The sequence below is a fragment of the Pediculus humanus genome, genomic scaffold (genome assembly GCF_000006295.1).
Source record: "Pediculus humanus corporis 1103172108222 genomic scaffold, whole genome shotgun sequence".
Lineage (NCBI taxonomy): Eukaryota > Metazoa > Arthropoda > Insecta > Psocodea > Pediculidae > Pediculus > Pediculus humanus.
In genome coordinates, this window is record NW_002987792.1 from 313,550 (window position 1) to 334,958 (window position 21,409).

A 21,409-nucleotide genomic window follows, 5' to 3' on the forward strand; every position below is an offset into this window, starting at 1 on the left:
TCGTTTTGTAAAAATTTGTTGTTTTTTTTTTTTTTTTAAAGACGTGGAATAAGAAAAGAGAAGGATTAAAATAAGGGAAGGGAAGGGGGTAGAAGAGAGAAGAGAGAGTATGAGAAATTTAAAAGAATCAAATATGAATTAATTATTAAAAATGAATAATTTACTCTCGCTCGTTTTTTATATACAAATAGTTTTTTTATACTATTATTATTTTCCGTCGCGTTTGTAGAAAGAAAGAATTGTAGACATTTTAAAAGCAGTAGACAATTTTTATTTCCCTTTTTTTTTTTTATTAAACAAATAAGAATAAATAAATAAATAAATAATTATTATTATTGTTATCATTATGATTTTTTTTCTCGAATTTAAATTTTAAATTAAAATAAAATAGAAATTTTTTTTTCTACTTTTTTTTTACTTTTTTTTTGTAATTTTTATTCTATTCAAAAGGAAAAAAAGGAAAATAAAGAAAAAAAAAGAAAAAAAAAAAGAAAAAAAGAAAAGTTTATCAAAAAAAGATTTTTTTATATTTTTTTTGGCCTATTTTTTTTTTTTTCGAATAATTTTAAACTTTTCTTTTTTTTTTTTATTTCTTAAATTGTCCGCCATTTTCGTTGTATTTCGTTTGTATTTCTTTTCGTTGAGATACAACAAACAAACAAACGAACAAAAAAATGTTTTCCTTTTTTTTTTTTTTTCTTTAATTTAAACTCTCGGAAATTCTCGATTTGATGAAGAGAGAGAGAGAGAGAGAGAGAGAGAGAGAGAGAGAGAGAGAATGAGTAAAAGAGAGTAAGAGAGAAAAAGAAAAACTTTTTAAATTAATATTCTCATCGTTTTTTTTTTCTTTTTTGTGAAAAACTTACCCGCCGATTTTTTTTTTTTTTAAAATGAAAATGTCGGATGGGATGAGGGAGGCGGCGAGGGGGCGACGGGGCGGGGAGCGGGGAGCGGAAAAGAAAAAAAAGCAATAAACAAAGCTTTAAAATCACTTTAAAAAAAAAAAAAGAGTTAATTTTTTTTTTTTTTTTAAACGGAAACAAGTTTTCTACAAAGTCCATAAGCCGAACGAACAAAAAAAAAAAAGAAAATTTAATTTGCGACAATAAAACAAGAACAACAAAAACAAGAAAATCTTCTGCTTTTATAATTAAGAAAATAATAATAATAATAATTTTCTTTTTTTTCTTTCTCTTTACATTTTTTTTTTTCACGCTCGAGTCAATATTTATTGTATTATTATTATTATTATTAATATTATTATTATTTTTATGAATAATTTTATTATTATTATTAATTTTCAATTGAAAAAAAAACGCGGGAAAAAATTATTTTTATTTTTTTTTTTTTACGCGCGCATAATCATGCGTTCAAAAAAAAAAAAATTTTCTTCATTCGATAAAAAGATTGTTTGTTAATTAAATTATTGACGGCGAAAATTACCGGAAACGTACGAAAACGTGTTACGAAAAAAAACGGAAACGCACGAATAAAAATTACGAATAATTTTTGTACACGAGGCGTCAAGAATAATTATTTAATATTAATTCATAAGATAATAATAGAATGCGAGTCAGAGAGGGGAAAAGAGAGAGAGGTAGGGGGTAGGAAGAACATCCGGTTCGTTATTATTTATTTTTATTTCCCGCCATTTTTCAAATTCGTAAAATTCGAAAACGGACGGTAGAAGTAATAATTATTTAAAAAAAAAAAAATTTTTTTTTGTCTTGTTGCATTATTAACGTCATCATCAGTAGTTTTAACAATGTCGGTCGGATTTGAATAAAATGTTAGAGATTATTATTATTATTATTATTATTATTATTATTATTATTATATTCTAGAAAGTTCTAAACGTCGGCCAAAATGTTTTTTTTTTTTTTTCGGCCAAAAAACGTTTCGCTACATTTACTCGGCGGATTTTTGATTATTTAAATAACAAAAAAAAAAAAGACAAAAAAAAAATTCAAATATGTCCGATTAAAAAAAAAAGGCCCCGAGTCGTGCGATGATGATGATGATAATAATAAATATTATTATTATTATTTTAAAATAAAATGACGTAATTAATTAATCGTTTTTGTTTTCTATTTATTTATTTATTTATAAAGATATTAATTTTTTTTTGTAACAACAAACGGTAGAAAATGCCTTATTACAACACGGTCGTAAATTATCAGGGTTTTTTTTGTATTTATCATTATTATTATTATTATTATTAGTATTATTATTATTATTATTATTATTATTATTAATTGAGAAAGATTTTTAAGCCCGTAAAAAATTTATTTATTTATTTATTTACAAGTTGAATGATATTATAGTGGAAAAAAAAAATTTTTAAACGTGTTTTAACGGGTTTTTTTTACGACGTTCAATTATTATTATTATTATTTGTTGTTGTTGTTTGCGGTAATTAAAGTTAGAGAGAGAGAGAGAGAGAGAGAGAACAGTATATATATATATATATAGTAATTATCTATATGTGATAGAGCTATAAATTAATTAAGTTGAATTATTTGAAAAATGGCGCGAGTATAAACAAAAAAAAAAAAAAAAAAACAAGAACGGTTTGTTTACCTTACGGAATGAAATTTTTTATTTTTAAAATTATTATTATCATCATTATTATTATTATTAAATTTTAACGTGAGTTTTTCGGTAATAAAAAGTGTGAAGCGTTGAATGGGGAGGAGAGGTGGTAAGACGGAAGGAGTAAGGAAAAGATGAGGTGAAGAAAAAGTGGTGCGGTATGAAAAGTTTTCGCTCGTTTCCGTTTCCGGTTTTTAGCGTCGTCCTTTGGAAGCTTTCTCTCTCTTTCTCTTTCTTTCTCTCTCTCTCTATCCCTCTCTCTTCTTTCTTCCTCTTTATCCCTCTTTCTCTTTCTTTTTAATTTTAATAAGATTTTTATAACGCACGATGGCGACGATGACGACGAACCATAAGAATTTACAGATTTAAAAATTATTTTAAAATCCATTAACCCATATAATCATTGAATTATAATAATAATAACCTTTAAAAGGTTATATTAACCTTTTTCTTTAAGTTTTCGAAACTAATTGGAGCGCGGGAAAACAAAAAATAATAATAATAATAATAACGAAAGAATCGACACCCATTTAAAATAATTTTGTGAAAAAAATTTCTTTTTTTTGTTTTAATGACACGTGAATTTTTTTAATTTTATTATTATTATCATAATTATTTATTTGTTTAAAATATATTATTAATGACGTCATAATTTCGATATTAAAATAAATTATTAATAAAATATCAGGTCATTATTTAATTAGGAAAACGTGCGCGCGTGTGTGTGTGTGAACGCGTCCGTTTTTCTTTTTTTTTTTTTGTAAATTGAATTTTTTGCAAAACGATTATCCTTACGTGATCGGGTTCTTTTTATAATTCACATTTGTAATTAAATTCATACGACGAAGGTAATTCGTACATTTAATTTTCGTTACGATGATGTCATATTCGTATTTTATATTGACGGGTTTTCATAAACTATTTAAATCACGTCACCGGGTTTTCTTACAATTTTTTTTTTATTAATATTAATATTTTCTAAATATAAAAATTTAATTTAGGTCATGAATTGTATAAAAAAAAAAAATACTATTTTGAAAAACGTCCTCCGTGATAATTATTTTTATTGTTACGTCATTAATTATTACGTCATTTCCGTTTTGAAAAAAACGATAAACGACGAATGATAAAATTTTTTCTTGGCTTTTTGGCTTGATTTACAAAAATAATTTTTTTTTATTTTATTTTATTTCAATATAATTAATTTGTTTTGTGGTTGTTGTTTGTTGTTGTTGTGATTGTCGTAGTGGAACTTAAAATCCCTTCTTAAAAAAAAGGGTCAGGAAAAAGGTTAGAAAAGGGTTTGAAGCAAAAAAAAAAAGGTTTTTCAAATTTTTCATTCCGTTGGAAAATATGAATGAAAATTTACTACGATGATAAATCAAATCAAAATTTTTTTCCTTTTTTTTTTTTTTTATTTGTGTGAATTCGAAAAAAGGTCACCAAAGGTCAAGGGATTTATGTTAAAAATTTCGCCATTTTGAAAGTTAATTTTTAATAATTGTTTAATTAAAAATTTTTTTTTTATTCGAACGAAATGGGAAAAAAATTAAACAAAATGGCGGATAAAAGTCTAACATGGTGATGGTATCGTTTGTCCCAAAGGAGATTTTTAACGAGGGGAGGGGGGAGGAAGGCGTTAAGGAAAAGAAAATTCGAGAAGGAGAGAGAGAAGAAGAAAGGAGAGAATATGGTAAAAAAAAAAACGTATAAAAAAATGGAAGGAAGACGGTGAAAAAAGGAAGGAAAAGGAAACAACGGTCATTGAAAACACATGCTACAACAACAACAACAAGAAAAACAACAACAACAACCTTTCAACGTCGTTTTATTACCTTTAACTTAAATAATAACGTTTCTATAGCGCTATATAAGACTTTATAGCATAAAAACATGTTCGGTTAATTTAAGAAAAAAAAAAAAAAGAAGAAGAAAAAGAAAATTGAAAGAGAGGCGAAAAAAAAAAAAAAAAGAAAACGTAAAATGATGTAAAATTTTTTCCTTTTTTTTTATTATTTATTGTTACCAAGCAACAAATTTCCTTTTTTTTTTTCCTTTGACGTAAAAATGTTCGGTCGGTACGCATAGAAGAATTTTATAGCGAAATAATATAAAACGGAAAAAGCGAAGAAGCGTAAAAAAAAATAAAAAATAATTTTTTTTTATAAATTTAATTAGTCACATCGTAAAAGTTTTCCTTTTTTTTTTTTACGTTTCCATTGTTCGCATGCCACGTCACTTCACTTGATTTTTCCTTTTTTCCTTTTTTTTTTCCTTTGACGACGAAACTTTGAACTTTAAAATAACGAAACGGAAATTACCACGTATTTATTAATTATTCGATCTTACGAATTTGAAACTTTTTTTTTTTCCCCACCTCTTCCTCTTTATCCCCTCCCCTCCTCAAATTATTCCTCTTAACTTTATTATCATTCGGGGGAGGGGGGAATAATAATAAAAATAATTAGGTTAAAATGATATGGAATAAAACATTTTTTAAAATTATAATTAAATTTTTTTTTTTTTTGATGATCCGTCGTGTTGTTAGAAAATAAAAAAATTAACGTGACGTAATAAGAAAAAAAATTCGCGGTCTCGGAAAAGGGGGTGGATGGGGGAAGGAGGGAGGTGCGAAGGAGAAAAAATATTATCGAAAACCTTTTATTTAATATTTCAAAAAAAAAAAAGAAAAAGAAAAAAAAAATTAATTTTTATATTAAATTATTATTATTATTATTATTAATTTTTTAATAAATTAAAAGTTATGAAATTAATCAAGAACAACCCGATGATGCCATTTTTTTCCCCTCCTCCTACATTCGCCCCTCCCACACTTCCCCTTTCCCCATTCCGAATTCGAATTCTCCCCCCACCCATTTTCTCTTTCTCTCCCACACCCGACTCCGTAATCGAACTCCGTTCACTTTCCCCTTCTCCTTTTTTTTCTCCTTTCCCCACCCATTGTCCGCTCGCTCGCGTTCCCCCTACCTCTCACTCTCTCCCCGTCTGTTTCCCTTTTTACGAAACTTTAAAAATGGCGTCAGATGTTTTCTCATTTAAAAAAAAAAAAAAAAAGAAAAACTTTTTAATTTTTTTTTTCATCATATCGAACATTTTTATTTAATTTTAATTTCGACATTTGACATTTTTTAATAACTTAATTTTAATTATGGAATAAATCAAAAAAAAAAAAAAGAAAATGGCGGGAAGAAAATTTTTTAAGGAAAAAGAAAATTTTTACCTTTTTATTAAAAAAGTGGCGAGAGACGAAAGAGGGGAAGTGAGAGGTGAGAGGGGGAATGGAAACAAACAAATATTATAATTTTTTTTTTTTAAAGTTATATATATTTGTAAACTTCCGTTTTGTTTCGATTACGTAATTTTCGTTTTTTTTTTCTTTTTAAATTTTCCCTCCTTTTGTTGTTTGTTGTTGTTGTTGTCTTCCGGATTCGCGTGGAAACTTTTTCCGGTTCCGTTTTTTTTTTTTTTTTTTTTTATTAAATGTTATTAATTTTTTTTTTATTTAAGAATTTTAACAAAAAAAAAGAAAAAAAAATTTTTTTTTTATTTTCGCGCGTTTTTTTTTCTTCTCTCTCTCTCTCTTTCTTTACATAACTTTCAACTACTTCCTTCTCTTTTTTTAATTTTGAAAACTTCCGCTTCATCTTATTATTTACTTTCACTTCGTCACGTTTCACTTCTTCTTCTTCTTCTTCTTTAATAATGTTTCAAAACTACTTTTTAAAAAACTTTCTTTTCTATAAACTTTAGGAAAAGAAAAAAAAAAAAAATTAAACGTCGATGAGTTTTCTTCTTTCTTTTTCTTTTCCCTTCCTCCCCACCCTCCCCTCGTAAAATTTTTTATAAGGGTTCAAATGCAAGGTCAAAGTTGAATTTCTTATCGTTATTGATAAAAGTGACTTTGCGTTTACGTTTTTGCTATATCGATGACGAGGAAATTTTTTTGTGTGTGGGTGGGTGTGTGCGCGTGTGTGCTAAACGACTTGAGCTTAAATGACAGGATGATGATGATGATAATAATAATATAATTTCCTCCTCCTCCCTCTCTTCCGCCAGGTTGTTTGTTGGAAAATTGAATTTTTTATTTTCGTCGTCTAAAAGTCCGATTTTTCAAGAACCTGAAGGAAAAAATGATAAAAAAAAAAATTTTTTTGGTAGGGAGCCAAAAAAAAAAAAAATTTTTCACTGAATTACCATTCTTCCCCCACCTCCCCATCCTCCCCCACATTCACGCATGCACTCAACGCTGCCACTTTTGTCACTCCCTCTCCCGAAACTTGAATAAAAAAATTTTTGTTAAGTGATATGGAGGGTGAACGTGTCTGGAGGGAAAGGAATGGGGGGAAATTACGAGAGTGTAGGGAGGGGAAAAGAGAAATTATAAATTTAGGTTAAACGTTAAATAATTAGTCGCGGTTAAAATGGGGGGGCGGCGGCAGCAGATGTTGACCGATTAATTTCGATACTCGAAATTTCAGAAACTTGAATTTAAATTTACGTTAACGTGAAACCTCGTTCATAAATCAAAACTTTGATTTTATCATTATTATTATTATTATTATTATTATTATTATTATTATTATTATTATTATTATTATTATAAATAATTTTTTTTCTTTATTTTTATGGAAATTTCTAGAAGAAAAAAAGATTTTAAAAAAATGATAATAAATGAATTGATTATGTTTATTTTCTATCGATAAGAAAAATATTTTGAAATTTAAATTTCGCGCCAAAATCGTGTGAATAAAATAAAATCATGACGTAATCGATGACGTTTTTATATTCTTAGGTTGAACGACGAAAAAAAGTTAAAACGTCAAACGAAAAAAAGGAAAAAAAAAAAAAAATTCACTTTGTCAGATGCACAAAAGATGATGATGATGACTCTGACCATGCATTAAATTTTTCTTTTTTTTTATCTCTCTCTCTCTCTCTTTCGTTTTTGGATTTCCCATTTTCTCTCTCTCTTTCTCTCTCTCTCTCTCTCTCACTTCAATTTTATTTTATTTTTCCAAATATAAAATAAAATAAAATAAAATGGAGATTCGGTCGACCGTATGAAATTATTCTTTTTTTTTTGGAAGGGGGGAGTAGGGAGTGGGGAGAGTAAAGAAAAAAATTCTGAAGTTGAAAAAAGGAAAGAGAAAAGAGAAGGGGGAGAACGAGGAGAAGGGGGAGCAAATGGCATTGGCAGCTTAATGGAATGGGAATATAAGAAAAGAGAGAGAGAGAGAAAGTTGGTAGAAGTAGGGGGAGGGTGAGAAAGAGGAAGAGAGGGAAAAGGAGGAGGGGAAGGTAAAAAGAACAAAAGAATCGATTACAATAATGTGAAAAAGTTTACTATGTCGAAGAGATGATTCTCATTGGAAATCATCATTTTCGTCCATTTTCTTTTTTTTCTCTCTTTCCACCTACCATTTTCCCCCTCTTCTTATTTCTCCTTCCCTCCCAACTCCCCTCCTCTCTCCCTCTCTTTTTTTTTTAAACACGTTTTACTTTTGTGTATTTTTTCTCTTTTTAACGTACCTTACCTTCCCACTTTTCTGCTTTCTCTCTCTCTCTCTTGAAATTTTCTACTTTCTTTTTATATCTCTCTCTCTCTCTTCTGAAATGTTTTATTTTCCTATCCTCTGTCTCTCTTCCTCCCTTTTATTTTATGACGTACTTTTATATATATTTTTTCTATTTCTTTTCAACGAATTTTACCACCCCATTTTCCTTCTTTCCCTTTTCCTTTTTTCTTTCTCTCTCTTTTTTCGACATATCCCCCTTCCCAAATTTTCTCTCTCTCTCTCTTTCTCTTTTTTCGATTAAATTTTTACCAACGAAAGCTATATTATTTTGGAAATTGTCCAGCGGAAAAAAAATTTTTTTTTTTCCCCTTTTAGGCCGACGACTTTTGTTCCCATTTAGTTAATACTAAAATTTATTATATTTTTTCACGAGTTTAAAAAAAAAAGTAACGGGAGCTTTTCTTACCCCCCCCCGCCTATCATGTATTTAATCCTTTAACCTTTAACCTCCTCTCTCCTCCTTACCACCCCCGTCCGCGTACGATAGTTAAAAAAAAATTACCTCGTTGAATTTTTTTAAAAAAAAAAAAACTTATTCGAATATTTGATGGAAAGGGAAACCACCCCCTCCCCCCAACTTCCCCCCACACCAACGGAAAGGGAAAACGAGGAGAGAAGACGAGATGGTTACGTTAAAAAAAAAAAATTTTTTCTTCTGCTTTTTATGAAATTTTTATATTTATTTATTTTTTTCTATTAAAAAGGCGTGACTATAACCGTAACGTGACGTAAACCTTATTCACGTAAAATGTTAATTTTTTCCTTTTTTTTTTTTTGCGTGTCGAAAATTTATAAATAAAAAAAAAATTATTTAATTTATCCAGTGACCGTTTTTTTTATACGTGGGGACGCGCACGCACGCACACACGCACGCATTTTCCCTAAGAATCGATGGAGAGTAAAAAAATTTAAAACGATTTTCAAATCTGCCATTTTGAAAAAAAAAAAAATTTCATTTATGTGTACTATATTCGGGAAGTTTTTTGGAGATTTTCCGACGTTTTCTTTTTTATTTCTAGCTTTCCCCCTTCCCATTCCCCCCGTTCTTCCTCCTCCTCTCAGTTTCTTCTTCTTTTTCTTTTATTATTTTATAAAATACTCGATATTTAATTTAAAAATCCAAAAAAAAAAGTGATAGAAATAAATAAATTTTCAAGAGGTTTTTATCGATATGAGAAATAATAATTATCGAACCGGAAACGGAAGAAACTCATAAAAACAAAATGCAAAAAAAAAAAAAAAAAAAAAAAACTCGAAATAAAATAATTAAAAAAAAAAAGAAAAACGATTTCATATTATTTGTATATACGACGGACGAATATTAAAAGGAAAATTGCTTTTTCAACGGAAAATGATAATCGCGAAAAGGAAAAAAAAGGAAATCGATCGGACCTGTAAGCGCCACCGTCATCACCACCGCCGCCATTGCCACCGGGTTGGTTGGTCGGGGGGTGTGTGTGCGTGTGCGTGTATTCCCACATTGTATATTTCGATGTTAGAATGAGAGAGAAAGAGAAAGAGAGAGAGAATAAAATTTTTAAATTATGTGTCTAGTACCACATCTACGTTCGTAATATAACCGATTTAAAAAAAAAAAAATAGCGGTAATAAATTTAATTAAGTTTCATATGGGAAAATTTGGAAATTATTATCATTATTATTATTATTATTATTATTATTATTATTTCGTAATAACGCGCGCGTTTTTGTTTATTTTACCGAAAAACAAAAATTTTTTAATTTTCGATTCGAAAATGAATAAACAAAACGAATCGAAAAAGGAAACCTGTTTTTTTTTTTGTTTTCACCGCATTTCCTTTTATTATTATTATTAATTGTATCGTTTCCTTTGTTTAATTTCTTTCTTTCTTTTTTTTTTCGACCGTTTCCGTTCAATGACGTCATTTTTTATAAAACTTGTCACGATGTGGGTAAAATAAATCGTTTTCTTTTTTTTTCAATAGTTTTAATTCGAAAAGAAAGAAAATTGTAGACGGTGGTAAAAAAAAAAAGGAAAAGAAAAAGGGAAAAAAAGGAAAATGTTGGAAAAATCATATATTATTATTATTATTTTTTTTTTTATAATTGAAAAAATTAAAAAAAAAGAAAAAAGGAAAAAAACCATTGATTTTTGATTCACCTGTGATTTTACGTTTCGTTGATTTCCTTTTTTTTCCTTTCTTCTTTTCCTTTTTTTCCTTTTTTTTATACGGAATGAAATTTTTTAAATTTTCTCTCGAGATTTGTAAAAAGGATAACAAAAAAAAGAAAAAAGAGGAAAAAAAAGAAAAAAGAAACAAAGAAAACGTTAGGATCGATCGATCGATCCATCGATAAATCGACAAAATTCGCGAAAAATTTTTTTTTTTCTAAAACCACGATTTTATTTATTTTTGAAAAATTCATTTCCTTCGTGGAAGGGAAAAAAAAATTCAAATTTAAATTCAAATTCCATGACAAGAAATTTTTATTACACGTATCGACAAAAAAACGAAGGGAGGGAGGGATCGGAAAGTTTTTTAATTTTTTTTTTTTTTTTCGCCAAAAGCAGAAGAAAAAAAGAAAAAAAAGGTTAATTTTAAAACCGTTGTAAAATTATTATTATTATTATTAAAAATATTCCTTAAAAAAAAAATAAAAATAAAGTGAATTTTTCAACTTTCGTTCGTTCAAAGGTTTTTTCCATTCATCCATTATGCCTTTTTGAATATAATTCTAAACTAAGAAGAAATAAATCGAATAAATAAAATAAAAAGGAGGCGAAACGGGGCGAAAGGGGGCCGAAAGGAGGCGGAAGGAGACGAAGGGAAACGAAAGGGGACGGAAGGGAACGAATGGAAACGAAACTTGAACGGTTAGTACGGATGTATGGATGGAGAGGGAGTGAGAGAGTGAGAGATGGAGACAAGATGGGGATAGGGGTAGGAGAGTGGAGAAGTTGGGGAGGAAATATTCGAAAAAGCAGAAGAAAAAGAAGATAAAATAAAAGGAAAAGAGAGAAATAGAGAGAGACAGAGAGAAAGAGAAAATTTTCTCTTAACAAATTCATACGAGAGACTAAAATTTTATTTCATATAAACCCAAATTAAATTTTATTTTCTTTAACGGTCGAACGAATACGGAAAAAAGAAAAAGAAGAAAATTTTTTTCATCTATCTATCTCTCTCTCTCTTCACTTCAACGATTTTCCTTCTTTTCCTTTTTTTTTTTTTTTGTAGTCGGAAAAAGACGATGATGATGATGATGACTAAATCCGTTTGTTGGTTTTCGTTCCCTTAAAAAAAAAATTATAAACGTTTACGAAAAAGACCGAGAAAGAAAAAAAAAAATTTTCCTTACGAGATTATACTATTTTTGATGCCAACTTTACAAAAAAAAAAAAAATTCGAAAGAGGGGAGAGAAGGGAGAGGAAAAGGAAAAAAAAAATTTTTTTTTTCGGTAAACGAAACATAAAAAGCAAAAAATGTTTTATCATCATCATCATTGTCGTCGTCGTCGTTATTATTATCATTATTATTATTATTATTATCATTATCATTATTATTATTACTATTATTATTATTATTATTATTATTATTATTACATTTCGAAACTTGTTTAACATAAAAAAAATTTTAAACAACGAAAAAAAAGGAAGAAAAAAAAATTTTTTTTTTCCTTTGTTATGTATTTACGTATTCGGTCGCGCACGCACACGCATACACGCACAAAAATAAATTTTTGAAAGGAAACAATAAAAGAAAAAAAAAATATAAAGAAAAAATTTTTTTTCAGTTTTACCAATCACAAAAAAAAAAAAAAAAATTTTATCAGACGAAAATTTTAGTTACACGCTTCCATAGAGAAAAGCAAAAAAAAAGAAAAAAAGTTTTTTTTTTTTTTTTTTATTTGACGCCATTTTTATTTGTAATATTTTCCGAAGCGGAAAACAATTTTTTCTTTTTTTCCTTTGTCTTGTTTGTTTGTTTGCTTTTTTTTTTTTTTTTAAAGTTGTTTATCTTAAAAAGATTTTTTTTTTCCTTTTTAGAATTTCGTAGACGCGCGTGTGTGTGGAGAGACGGTTACGCACGAGTTTCCGTTATAATTTTGTGACGTCATTAATACGTTTAATTTTTTTTTTCAGAGTATACACGAGGTACCTGGTGTTCGTCTGCCGTTACAGACCAATTACGCTTCACCTCCTCATGCTGTTTTTATGTACAGTACTACCTCCGAAGGGGTGACCCTTCAATTACGTGACACGGATGATATTGATGACAAGGCAGGCCTTGCGTCAGTTTTGGCAAGGTTGCAACAGGAAGATGCAACTTTAAGCATAAGTTACCAGGAAACGGAAATGCTTGCGGAAAGTAGCATTGACGTACTTTTGGGAGCTGGATCTCTGCATCCGAACGGTGAGTTTTTCTTTATTTGTTTGTACGATCTTTTACCCATTTAGTCCCTTGTAATTTCGTCTGCAACATCCAAAACTTTAGAAATAAACGTGTTCTCTCACGATTTTATCATTATCATTATTTATAAGAAAACTTATTAATAAGTTTATTGGGGGAGGGGGCAAAAACGAAAAAGTTTTTATCCCTTACGTGTGTGCGTGAGTTAATGCGTGAGCGTGTGTTTGTTTGTTTGTTGTTTTTCCGGCGTAAAGTTGTGGAAGAAAGTGGGGGGAAAGGGATAAAGCAAAAGTTTAACACGATGATTGTTGGCTTTGCTGTTGTCGCTGTTGTTGTTGTTGTCGCCATTTTTCGTGAGAGACGCAGGTGGGATAAATGAAGGTTAAACCTATTTTGACGGTTTTTAAAAAACTTTAAGTAAATTTATTGTTCCTTAAGTGCCCCTCCTTTTTTTTTTTTTTTATAACTCTACAACAACCTTTTTTTATACTTTCTGGAAAAAAAAAAACACGACGAATTAATTATAAACGGAAATGAATGGGAGTGAAGGGGGGAAAATGTAAGAGGAGAAAGATATGATGTTGTAGAGCAACAGTTTTGCGTGACGATAATGAAAAAAAAAAAAAAAGAAAAATATTCTAAAGCCACGTTCGGTTTTTCTTTCTTTCTCTCCCCTCTCCAATCCTTTTGCGTTAACTTCCGGTTTTATTCCTTTGATTATTCGATTTCTTTATAAAAATTATATATATTCGTTCGTTCGTTCGTTATTCCATAACATTATTATTATTATTATTATTATTATCGAGATAACATCATAATAATAAAGAGTAATTTTTGTAATGTGTAAATATTGATAAAAGCAAACAAACAAAGGAGAAAAAAAAGGAGAAAACAAAAACGTTAGAGGGTGTGAAGGTTAGAAGAAAAATCTCGGAAAAATAATATAAATAAATAAACCGGAAGTGTAATAATAGTGATTATGAAATCGACGAATTTTTTGCTTTTTTCTTCTGGAACGTTCTGGAAACAAAAAAAAAAATTTCATCGTTTTTTTATTAAAAAAAAAAAAAAAATTTATACAAGGCATCCAACTTTAAAAAAAAAAAACTTTAATAAAAATTAAATCAAAATATTGGTTTTCTTTCTTTCTTTCTTTTTCTTTTTTCTAAAAAAAAAAAAAAAATGGAGGGAAATTCAAAAAAAATTCCGATAATTGATTTCGTCGTAACGGAAGAAAAAAAATTTTTTTTTTTTTTTTCGTCTTCATATGTTTATTAAATTCGATAATAAATAAAAAAAAATAACGTTTTTCCTTTGTTATAAGTTAAAAAAAAATTTCAAAGGAATTTTTTTTTTTGGGGAGGGAGAAAGGGAGGGGAAATAAATGCGACCCGAAAATGTCGTTATTTTCAACGTTAAATTTTTAATTTAAAAGTTTTCTTTCTCTCTCTCTCTCTCTTTTTTTTTTTGTTTTTTGTATCAAAATTTATTGTCTGACACGTTTATCAAAAAAGATGTAACCTTATTTCTTGTGTAACTAACAAACAACAACAAAAAAGCCAAAAAATATTAAGAGAGAGAGAGAGAGGAGGAATGTGTGTGTGTGGGTGGGGGGGTTATAGAAGAAAGATAGAAAATATATTTGTGTATGTGTATATTATACCGCTTCGGGGAACTATAAAGAGATGAGAAGGAAAACGTGAACAACAACAACAACAACAGCAACAATAATGTTTTGAATATTAGGATATAACGTTTACGAGAAAATTTTTTTTAAAAGAAAATATGCGAAAAACGTTTTTTAACACCCTCTCTCCTCTCTCCTCTCTTCCCTCGTCGTTCCACAGCTCGTTTTCTTTTTTTTTCCTTTCCCTTCCATCTTTTCCCAAACCCTAAGGAGGATAATTTATATTTAAATCAAACATTTTCTTATTTAAAATAATAATAATGATAATTATATTCGTTTGTAAAAATCTCTTTTTTATCATCATCATTATTATTATTGTTCTTGGAATTCTTTAAATCCATGATAAATGACTTAATGGCTTCGGTTTTAACAATCCATCATAATTAAGAAGATGGAGTGGTAGTGGTGGTAGTGGTAGTAGTTAGTAGTAAGTAATAGTATAGAAGTATTCACACTGGAATAGAAACCTTGTCGTCGTTCCTTTCCAATCTTTTTTTTTTTAATCAATCAATCATTCCGTTTAATGTAACAGAAGAAAAAGAAGAATAAGAAAAAAAAACATTTTAAATTTTGAATCAATGTGGGAGGGAGAAGGAAGGGAAAGGGGGAAGGAGATTTTTCAGTCTCAACGGTATTTCAATTTAAACTTTTTTTTTTTTACGTCCTTATTTATTTATTTATTAACGTTGATATATGAAAAAAATAGTGACATCTACTGGAGAAATTTTTTTTAAAGATAATAATTAAAGAGCGGGAATTTTAAAAAGAAAAGAAAATGGCGGCAAAGGAGGGAAAAATTTGGAAATGCGAATTTGTCGCGAGGAAGTAGGAGGAGGGGGAGAAAGAAAATGTTTAATCATCGTTTAATTAAACAATCGGTAAAAATTACTTTTAAAAAATGAGTGCAGGAGTGGGGGAGGTAGTGGTGGGATGGGGAAGAGATAAAACTATGGTTGCGGTTGGTGGGGAAAGTGGAATAGCGGGGGAGGGGGAAAAATGGGCGGGGCGATGAGTTAAAAAAAAAAAAATGAAAAGCCGCCGTTAAAATCTTAATTGTTATTTGATGCTATGGATTTTTTTTTCTTTTTGGTCGAAATTGGAAAAACGTGGAAGAAGAAAGATAGGAAGGGGGGCAAAGTAATGGGATAAAAGAAAGTGGGAAAAGAAAGATTTAAAAAGAATAATAATAATAATAAAAACTTTTCATTCGCATGAAATCGGTGAGATTGTGAAAAATCATTTATTATAATAACCCTTAAGAAAAAAAAAAAAAAAAAAAGTTTTCGATGAAGTCATTTTCTAAATGAAAACCGATTACGAAATGAAAACTTTTCAAAATGAATTTTTAACCTCTCTTTCTACTCTTTTCCTTTCCTTTCTTTTTTTTAATGCTTTTTTTACTCTATGGATTTTGGTCGGGCGAGAGGGGGGTGGGGTGGAGAAATAAAAAGAAAACGTAACGGATTTTAATATTTAAAAAAAAAAAAAATGGAGGAGGAAATTAAAGAGTTAATTATCGTCGTCACCTGCGTCGCAATATGTTTCTTCTTCTTTTTTTTTTACTTCGAATTATTATGATGATGACGTCATCTATAACGTCAAACTTTTTTATCAGTGCCATGCTCCCTCCTCCTCCCTTTTTTTATTTCCCTCCCACATTTTGTTATCATTAATTATTGTTACAATCGACTTCAGAATTTAACCGAACCTAGATAGAAAATATTCGAGGGAATCATATTAATTTTTCACTTTGTTCTTATTACACGTTAATTTATTATTTACTTTTTGCGACTGTCGTGTCGTTAGACGGTCGAGAAGTAAAAAAAAACCGAGAGAGAGAGAGAGACAAACCAAAAAAAAAAAAAATTGAAATTGTTGAAATTAAATTTAATTGAAATTTATTCGTATTTTTTTCGTCTATTTATCGTGGTTTTAAATTATTATAAATAAATAATTATAAGTGGTAGTGTAAAAAGAAAAATTATGACGTGGAAGTAGAAAAGTATAGAATAATCATTCGATTGTCATTTAATGCGATTTTTAAAAAAAAGTTTTTTCGTAGGAAATACATATTATTTATGGAATTTTTATTTTATAATTAAAAAAAAAGAGACGTGGAAGAAGAAACGATTTTCAAAATGAAATAAAAACTCATAAAAATCTGTTAAAATCTTCCTCCGATTCGTTATAACCGTAAAAAAAAAAATTTTTTTATTTTTACGCTCATTGAATCGACGATTCATTGATTCGAGTGCGATTTAATACCAACACGACAAAAAAAATAGCGAAAACAAATTTTTTTAAAGATACAAAAACGTGGGATTAGACAACAACAACGAAAAAAAAGAATTTTTTTTTGTTATTAAACCTTATAAAAGTTTTAAAGTTTTAAATTTTTTTTTTTTTTTTTTTTTATTACAAACGAAGGAGTCGTAATTATTATTATTATTTTATCGTGGAAACAGACTAAAAACAAACAAACGGTAATAAAAAAAAAAAAAATACGAATACGAGGGAATTTATATATTTATTATTTTTAAACGAGTTTATCATTAATAATAATAATAATAATATCGATCGAATTGAATTAACGTCATCGATTCCTTTTTTCTTGACCTTTTCCACTCTCTCTCTCTTTCGATTATTTTAGGGGGTGAAATGAAAATCGAAAATTTCTTTTTTTTTCTTTTGTGTTTGTTTATTCTTTATTTTCAATAAATTTCATCAAATTAATTAATTAATTAAATTTTTTTTTTCTTAATATTAAATTAATTAGTTACGACGCTTTTCATCTTCCCACGAAAACAAAAAAAAAAATTTTTTTTTTTATTTAATTTGATGAAATTAATTAAAATTTATTTAAATGTGAAATAAAAAAAAAAAAAATTTTTTCTGATTGGTTGTTGGCGATTCGAAATTTTTCATTTTCGTTTCCGGAGTTTTTTTTAATTTTCTTCCCCCTCCACTCCCTCCCTCTCTCATTCTCCTCCACTCAAAGATCTTATCTCCATCGTAAACTCCGCCCACTTTGTTTTGTTTTTTCTCACACCCGCAATTAATTCCGCAACGGAAAAAAAAAATCTAATTTTTTTTTATTTTTTATTTTCTTTGATGAATTTTTATTTATTATTATTATTATTATTTGTATATTTCCAACGTTTGAATTTATTACTCACTATTAAAATTTTTAAATTACGTAATTTTTTTTTCTCTTTCTCTGTCTCTCACTTTTAATTAATTGGTTTCGTTTTGGAAAAGTCAGATAAAAAAAAAAAAAAAAAAAAAATTTTTTTTTTGACGGGTAACGATGCGAAGAATTGGAAAAAAAAGAAAATCGTCCGCCATTTTGTTTTATTTTATTAAAATTTTTTTTTTTTTTTTTTTTTCTTTTTAATGGAGAAGCGCAAATAAAAAAAATAAAAAAAATTTCCGTGAATTCGTAATTGATCCCCGATGATGATAATAATTTTTTTAGAGGGAGACGAGGGGAACAAGGGGGCGAGGGGAGAGGGATGAAATGTTTTTTATACGTTTATTTCATTTCGAATTTCTACGAACGTTTAGAAAAAAAAAAAAGGCATTAAACTTTTTCGAAAAGGTTATGCGTGACAATGTTTTAGAGAAAAAGTTTTTTTTTTTTTTGAAAACGATGAATTCGATAACGTTTCGAAGAAGAAAAAAAAAAGGTTTCGAACGTGGTACTAAAGTTAAAGATGCAACTGGGATAATTGGAGAGGAAAAAAAAAAAAAAAGAAAATGTTTAGATGTAACATATGGGGATGAAAAATCTATCGGACTCTCTCGTCTCCGTCCATCCCTTCCCCCCCACACGCACACGCATATCCTTTCTCAACCTATCTCTTTTTTTTTATTGTTTCAAAAGAAAAAAAGGTTTTAAATGGACGAAAAAGGCTCATCTATTGTAAATTGGCAGTAAAATAAAGTTTCCCTTTTTTTTTTTTTTTTGTTATCCAGGACCACCGAGTAATAAAATATTCCAGAGGGCCGACAAAGTTTTTCTTTTTTTTTTATTCTTAAATAATGAATGTTACGTTTGTTAAACGTAGGCGTTTAGGTTTAAACAACGAATTAATCCCATTTTTTTATCGATAAGTTAAGCAAAAGAAAACATTATTTTTCTCTTTCTTTCTCTTTCTCTCTCACGCAATTTTCCGCTTTCTTTTTCTCTCTCTCTCGTTCGACTCTCATCTCTTTAAAAAAAATTTTTTTTTTTTTTTAACGATTTCAAATTTCACTGGAGTCGATTTTTAACTTGAATTTCATGGGAAAAAAAAATTTTCGTTTTTTTTTTTTTTTTATTCCGCCATTAATTTTACGGATTTCCATTGAGTTTTCTTTTCTTTTCTTTTCTTTCCTTTTTTAGTTCTTTCGACTTACGAATGAAAAAAAAAACATTTAAAAACTAATAAACGATCCGGGGAGAAAAGTCTGGAGAAAGTATTTTAGTAGTTTTCACAATTGCAATTTTTATTACTCCCTTTTTTTTTTTTTATTGTTCCTTCTCCGAAAAAATCACCAAAAAAAAAGGAAAATTCTATTGTTGTCCTTGTTAAACAAAAAAAGAAAATGGTAAAAATCAAATATTTAAAATAATTTTTTTTTTTTTTTATTTCTATAGAATTTTCTATAAAAACTTTAATAATGAAAAAAAAACGTTTTAATAATTTTCATTTCCCTCCCTCCCCCCAATTTCTGATTGGTGAAATTATTTATTTTATTAATTGGAAAATTTCAAATAAAAAAAAAATTAACCAATCAAAATTTAAAATTTTTTCTTTTTTTTTAACCATCTTTTTTTTCATTGGTCGATTTTTATTAATCGTTTCCTATAATTAAAAAAAAAAAAAATGGCGTCGAATTAAAAAATTTTTTTTTTTCTTTTTAATTTTTATTACTTATTATTATTAATTATTGATTTTTCAAATGCGTTGTTTTTGTTTTTTTGTTTTCTATAACCACGACGAATTTAATAATAACAACCGAGTAAATTTTCTTTTGTCGTTCATTTTATCGTCGGTTACGGCGGGGGGGATGTGGAATGAGGGAGGGAGAGAGAGAAAACCCACATAAAAGGTAATAAAATTATTGAAAAATTAATTTTATTATTTACACGACGAGTTTTTCGTCGTGTAGTAAATAAATAAATTTTTAAAACTTTTCGTCGTCGTTGTTGTCTAGTGCCACTTTTTTTTTTTTTTTTGGTAATTTTTTTGAAAATTTTTAATCGGTATCAAATAACGACAAACGAAAAAAAAAAAAGAAAAAAAAATTTTTTTTAATTTCGTTAATTTTTTTTTCTAATAACAGCGAATTATTATTATTATTATTCATATTATATTAAAGAGAGAGAGAGAGAGAGAGAAAGATGTGTTTGAAGAAGGAAATCGGAAAAGAAAAACACTTTTAATATAAAAATAAATAAATAAAAATGTTTTAAATCAAATTTTGATTATATATTAAAAATAAACTAAACGTCATCATTATTATTATTTTAATCATTTAAAAAACGTTAACGGCAGGAAGTCGGGAGGAGAAAGAGGAGGAGGGTGGGGACGGAAGTTTGAATTTCTAAAAAAAAAATTTGTAAATAAATAAAAAAGAAAAAACAAATAATTTAAAATATTTGACGTGTGTGTGTGTCAAAGGGTCAATTTCTATTGTTGTTTTCATTGGCAATGAATTATTTTAATAAAAACCAAATTGCGATAGGACACAAATAACAATAATAATAATAATAATAATAATAATACGAATCATTGATTCGCGTGTAAATGAAAGATTGAAATATTTAACAAAAACAAAAGCAAAAAAAATGAAGCAGACGAATTTTTTTTAAAAAAAAAAAAAAAAGAGGAGGAAAGAAAAAAAAAACCTCGCACGTCGTGATTTATTTATTTTTATTTTATTTTTTTATTTATTTATTTTTTTTTTTTTTTACATGTGTAATTTATTACTCGAAAAAAAAAGGAGGAAAAAAAAAAGAAAGAAGAAAAAAAAAACACAATGAAAAACATGGCGATAAAATTTTTATTTGCGGTTAGGGAAAAAAAAAAAAGAAAAAAAGTTGGGTGGAAAAAAAAAAAATTAAATGAAAATGAGGTTTACCCTCCTCCTCCTCCTCTTCCCCTTACTCCTCTTTCTCCTTTTTCCCCCTCCCTACCGACACAACAGCCACCACCACCACCGCCTCTCCTCACGCTCGTAAATTTCCCTCACTCCCATCCTTTTGGTTTCCCCATCCTCCTCCTCCTGTTACTCTTTCTCTTTCATCTCGTACTTAACCACGTTTCAAAACTTTTCGCTATAAAAGGTCTTGAGTATGAAAAAAAAAAATTAATACAAGACATATATGTATATATGTAATTATCGAGCACGTTCAGAAATCTTTCTTCTTTCTTTTAAAAACAAAAAAAATTATTTATTGTTTCGTTTTTTTTTTTTTATAAACAAAATGGTGGCGTGTCAGAAAATTTTAACATTTATTTATTTTTTTTGAATTTCATTAACATTTTAAAAAAAATAATTAAATCTTTTTTTTTTTTTTGTAACAAGTATTTTCCTTCCTTTTCCTCGTTTTTTTTTTAAATTTATTTTTATTTTTTTAAAACGCGACATTAACGGCGCCATTTTGTCTCGCACGAATATTTTTAGTATTTTCCATCGTGAGAGTTCCCGAAAAAAAAAAAAAGTGAAAATGTAGGATTCGAACCACCGACTACGATTTCGATTTGTTTTGTCTTAACCACTACTCCACAAACGAAGAATTTATTTAGCGTAATTATTATTTATTTTAATCGGTTGAAATTTTCCGCAACAAACGAAATGAAATTTATTTTTCCTTTGTACAAACAAACAAACAGATAAAGCAATAAATAAATGTATTTAAAGATAAAAACAAAATCGATTTTCTTTTATTGTTTCGTATAAAAGAAAGAGAAAGGGAGAGAGCGTGTGTGTGTTTTTGTGATAAGATAAAAAAAGAGAGAAAATGTAAAATAGGTAAAACATCTTCATTGTGATTCAGTCATCCCCCCACCGATATACAATCAAAACGAAAATTACGTTAAAAATTCAAAAAAAAAAAAAAAAAAAAAATTGTCAACATAGACAAATCGTTCGT

At 28.0% G+C, this 21,409-nt stretch overlaps 1 protein-coding gene across 1 annotated transcript; it reads left to right on the plus strand.

Moving 5' to 3' along the window:
- Nucleotides 1-11,098: 11,098 nt before the first annotated feature.
- Phum_PHUM452620 (uncharacterized protein) lies at nucleotides 11,099-12,967 on the plus strand (the record flags this gene model as incomplete). The annotated part of the gene is made up of 4 exons (XM_002429784.1): nucleotides 11,099-11,126; nucleotides 12,218-12,261; nucleotides 12,314-12,584; nucleotides 12,942-12,967. The coding sequence occupies 4 exons, from the start codon at nucleotides 11,099-11,101 to the stop codon at nucleotides 12,965-12,967; spliced, it is 369 nt and encodes a 122-aa protein (XP_002429829.1).
- Nucleotides 12,968-21,409: the final 8,442 nt, after the last annotated feature.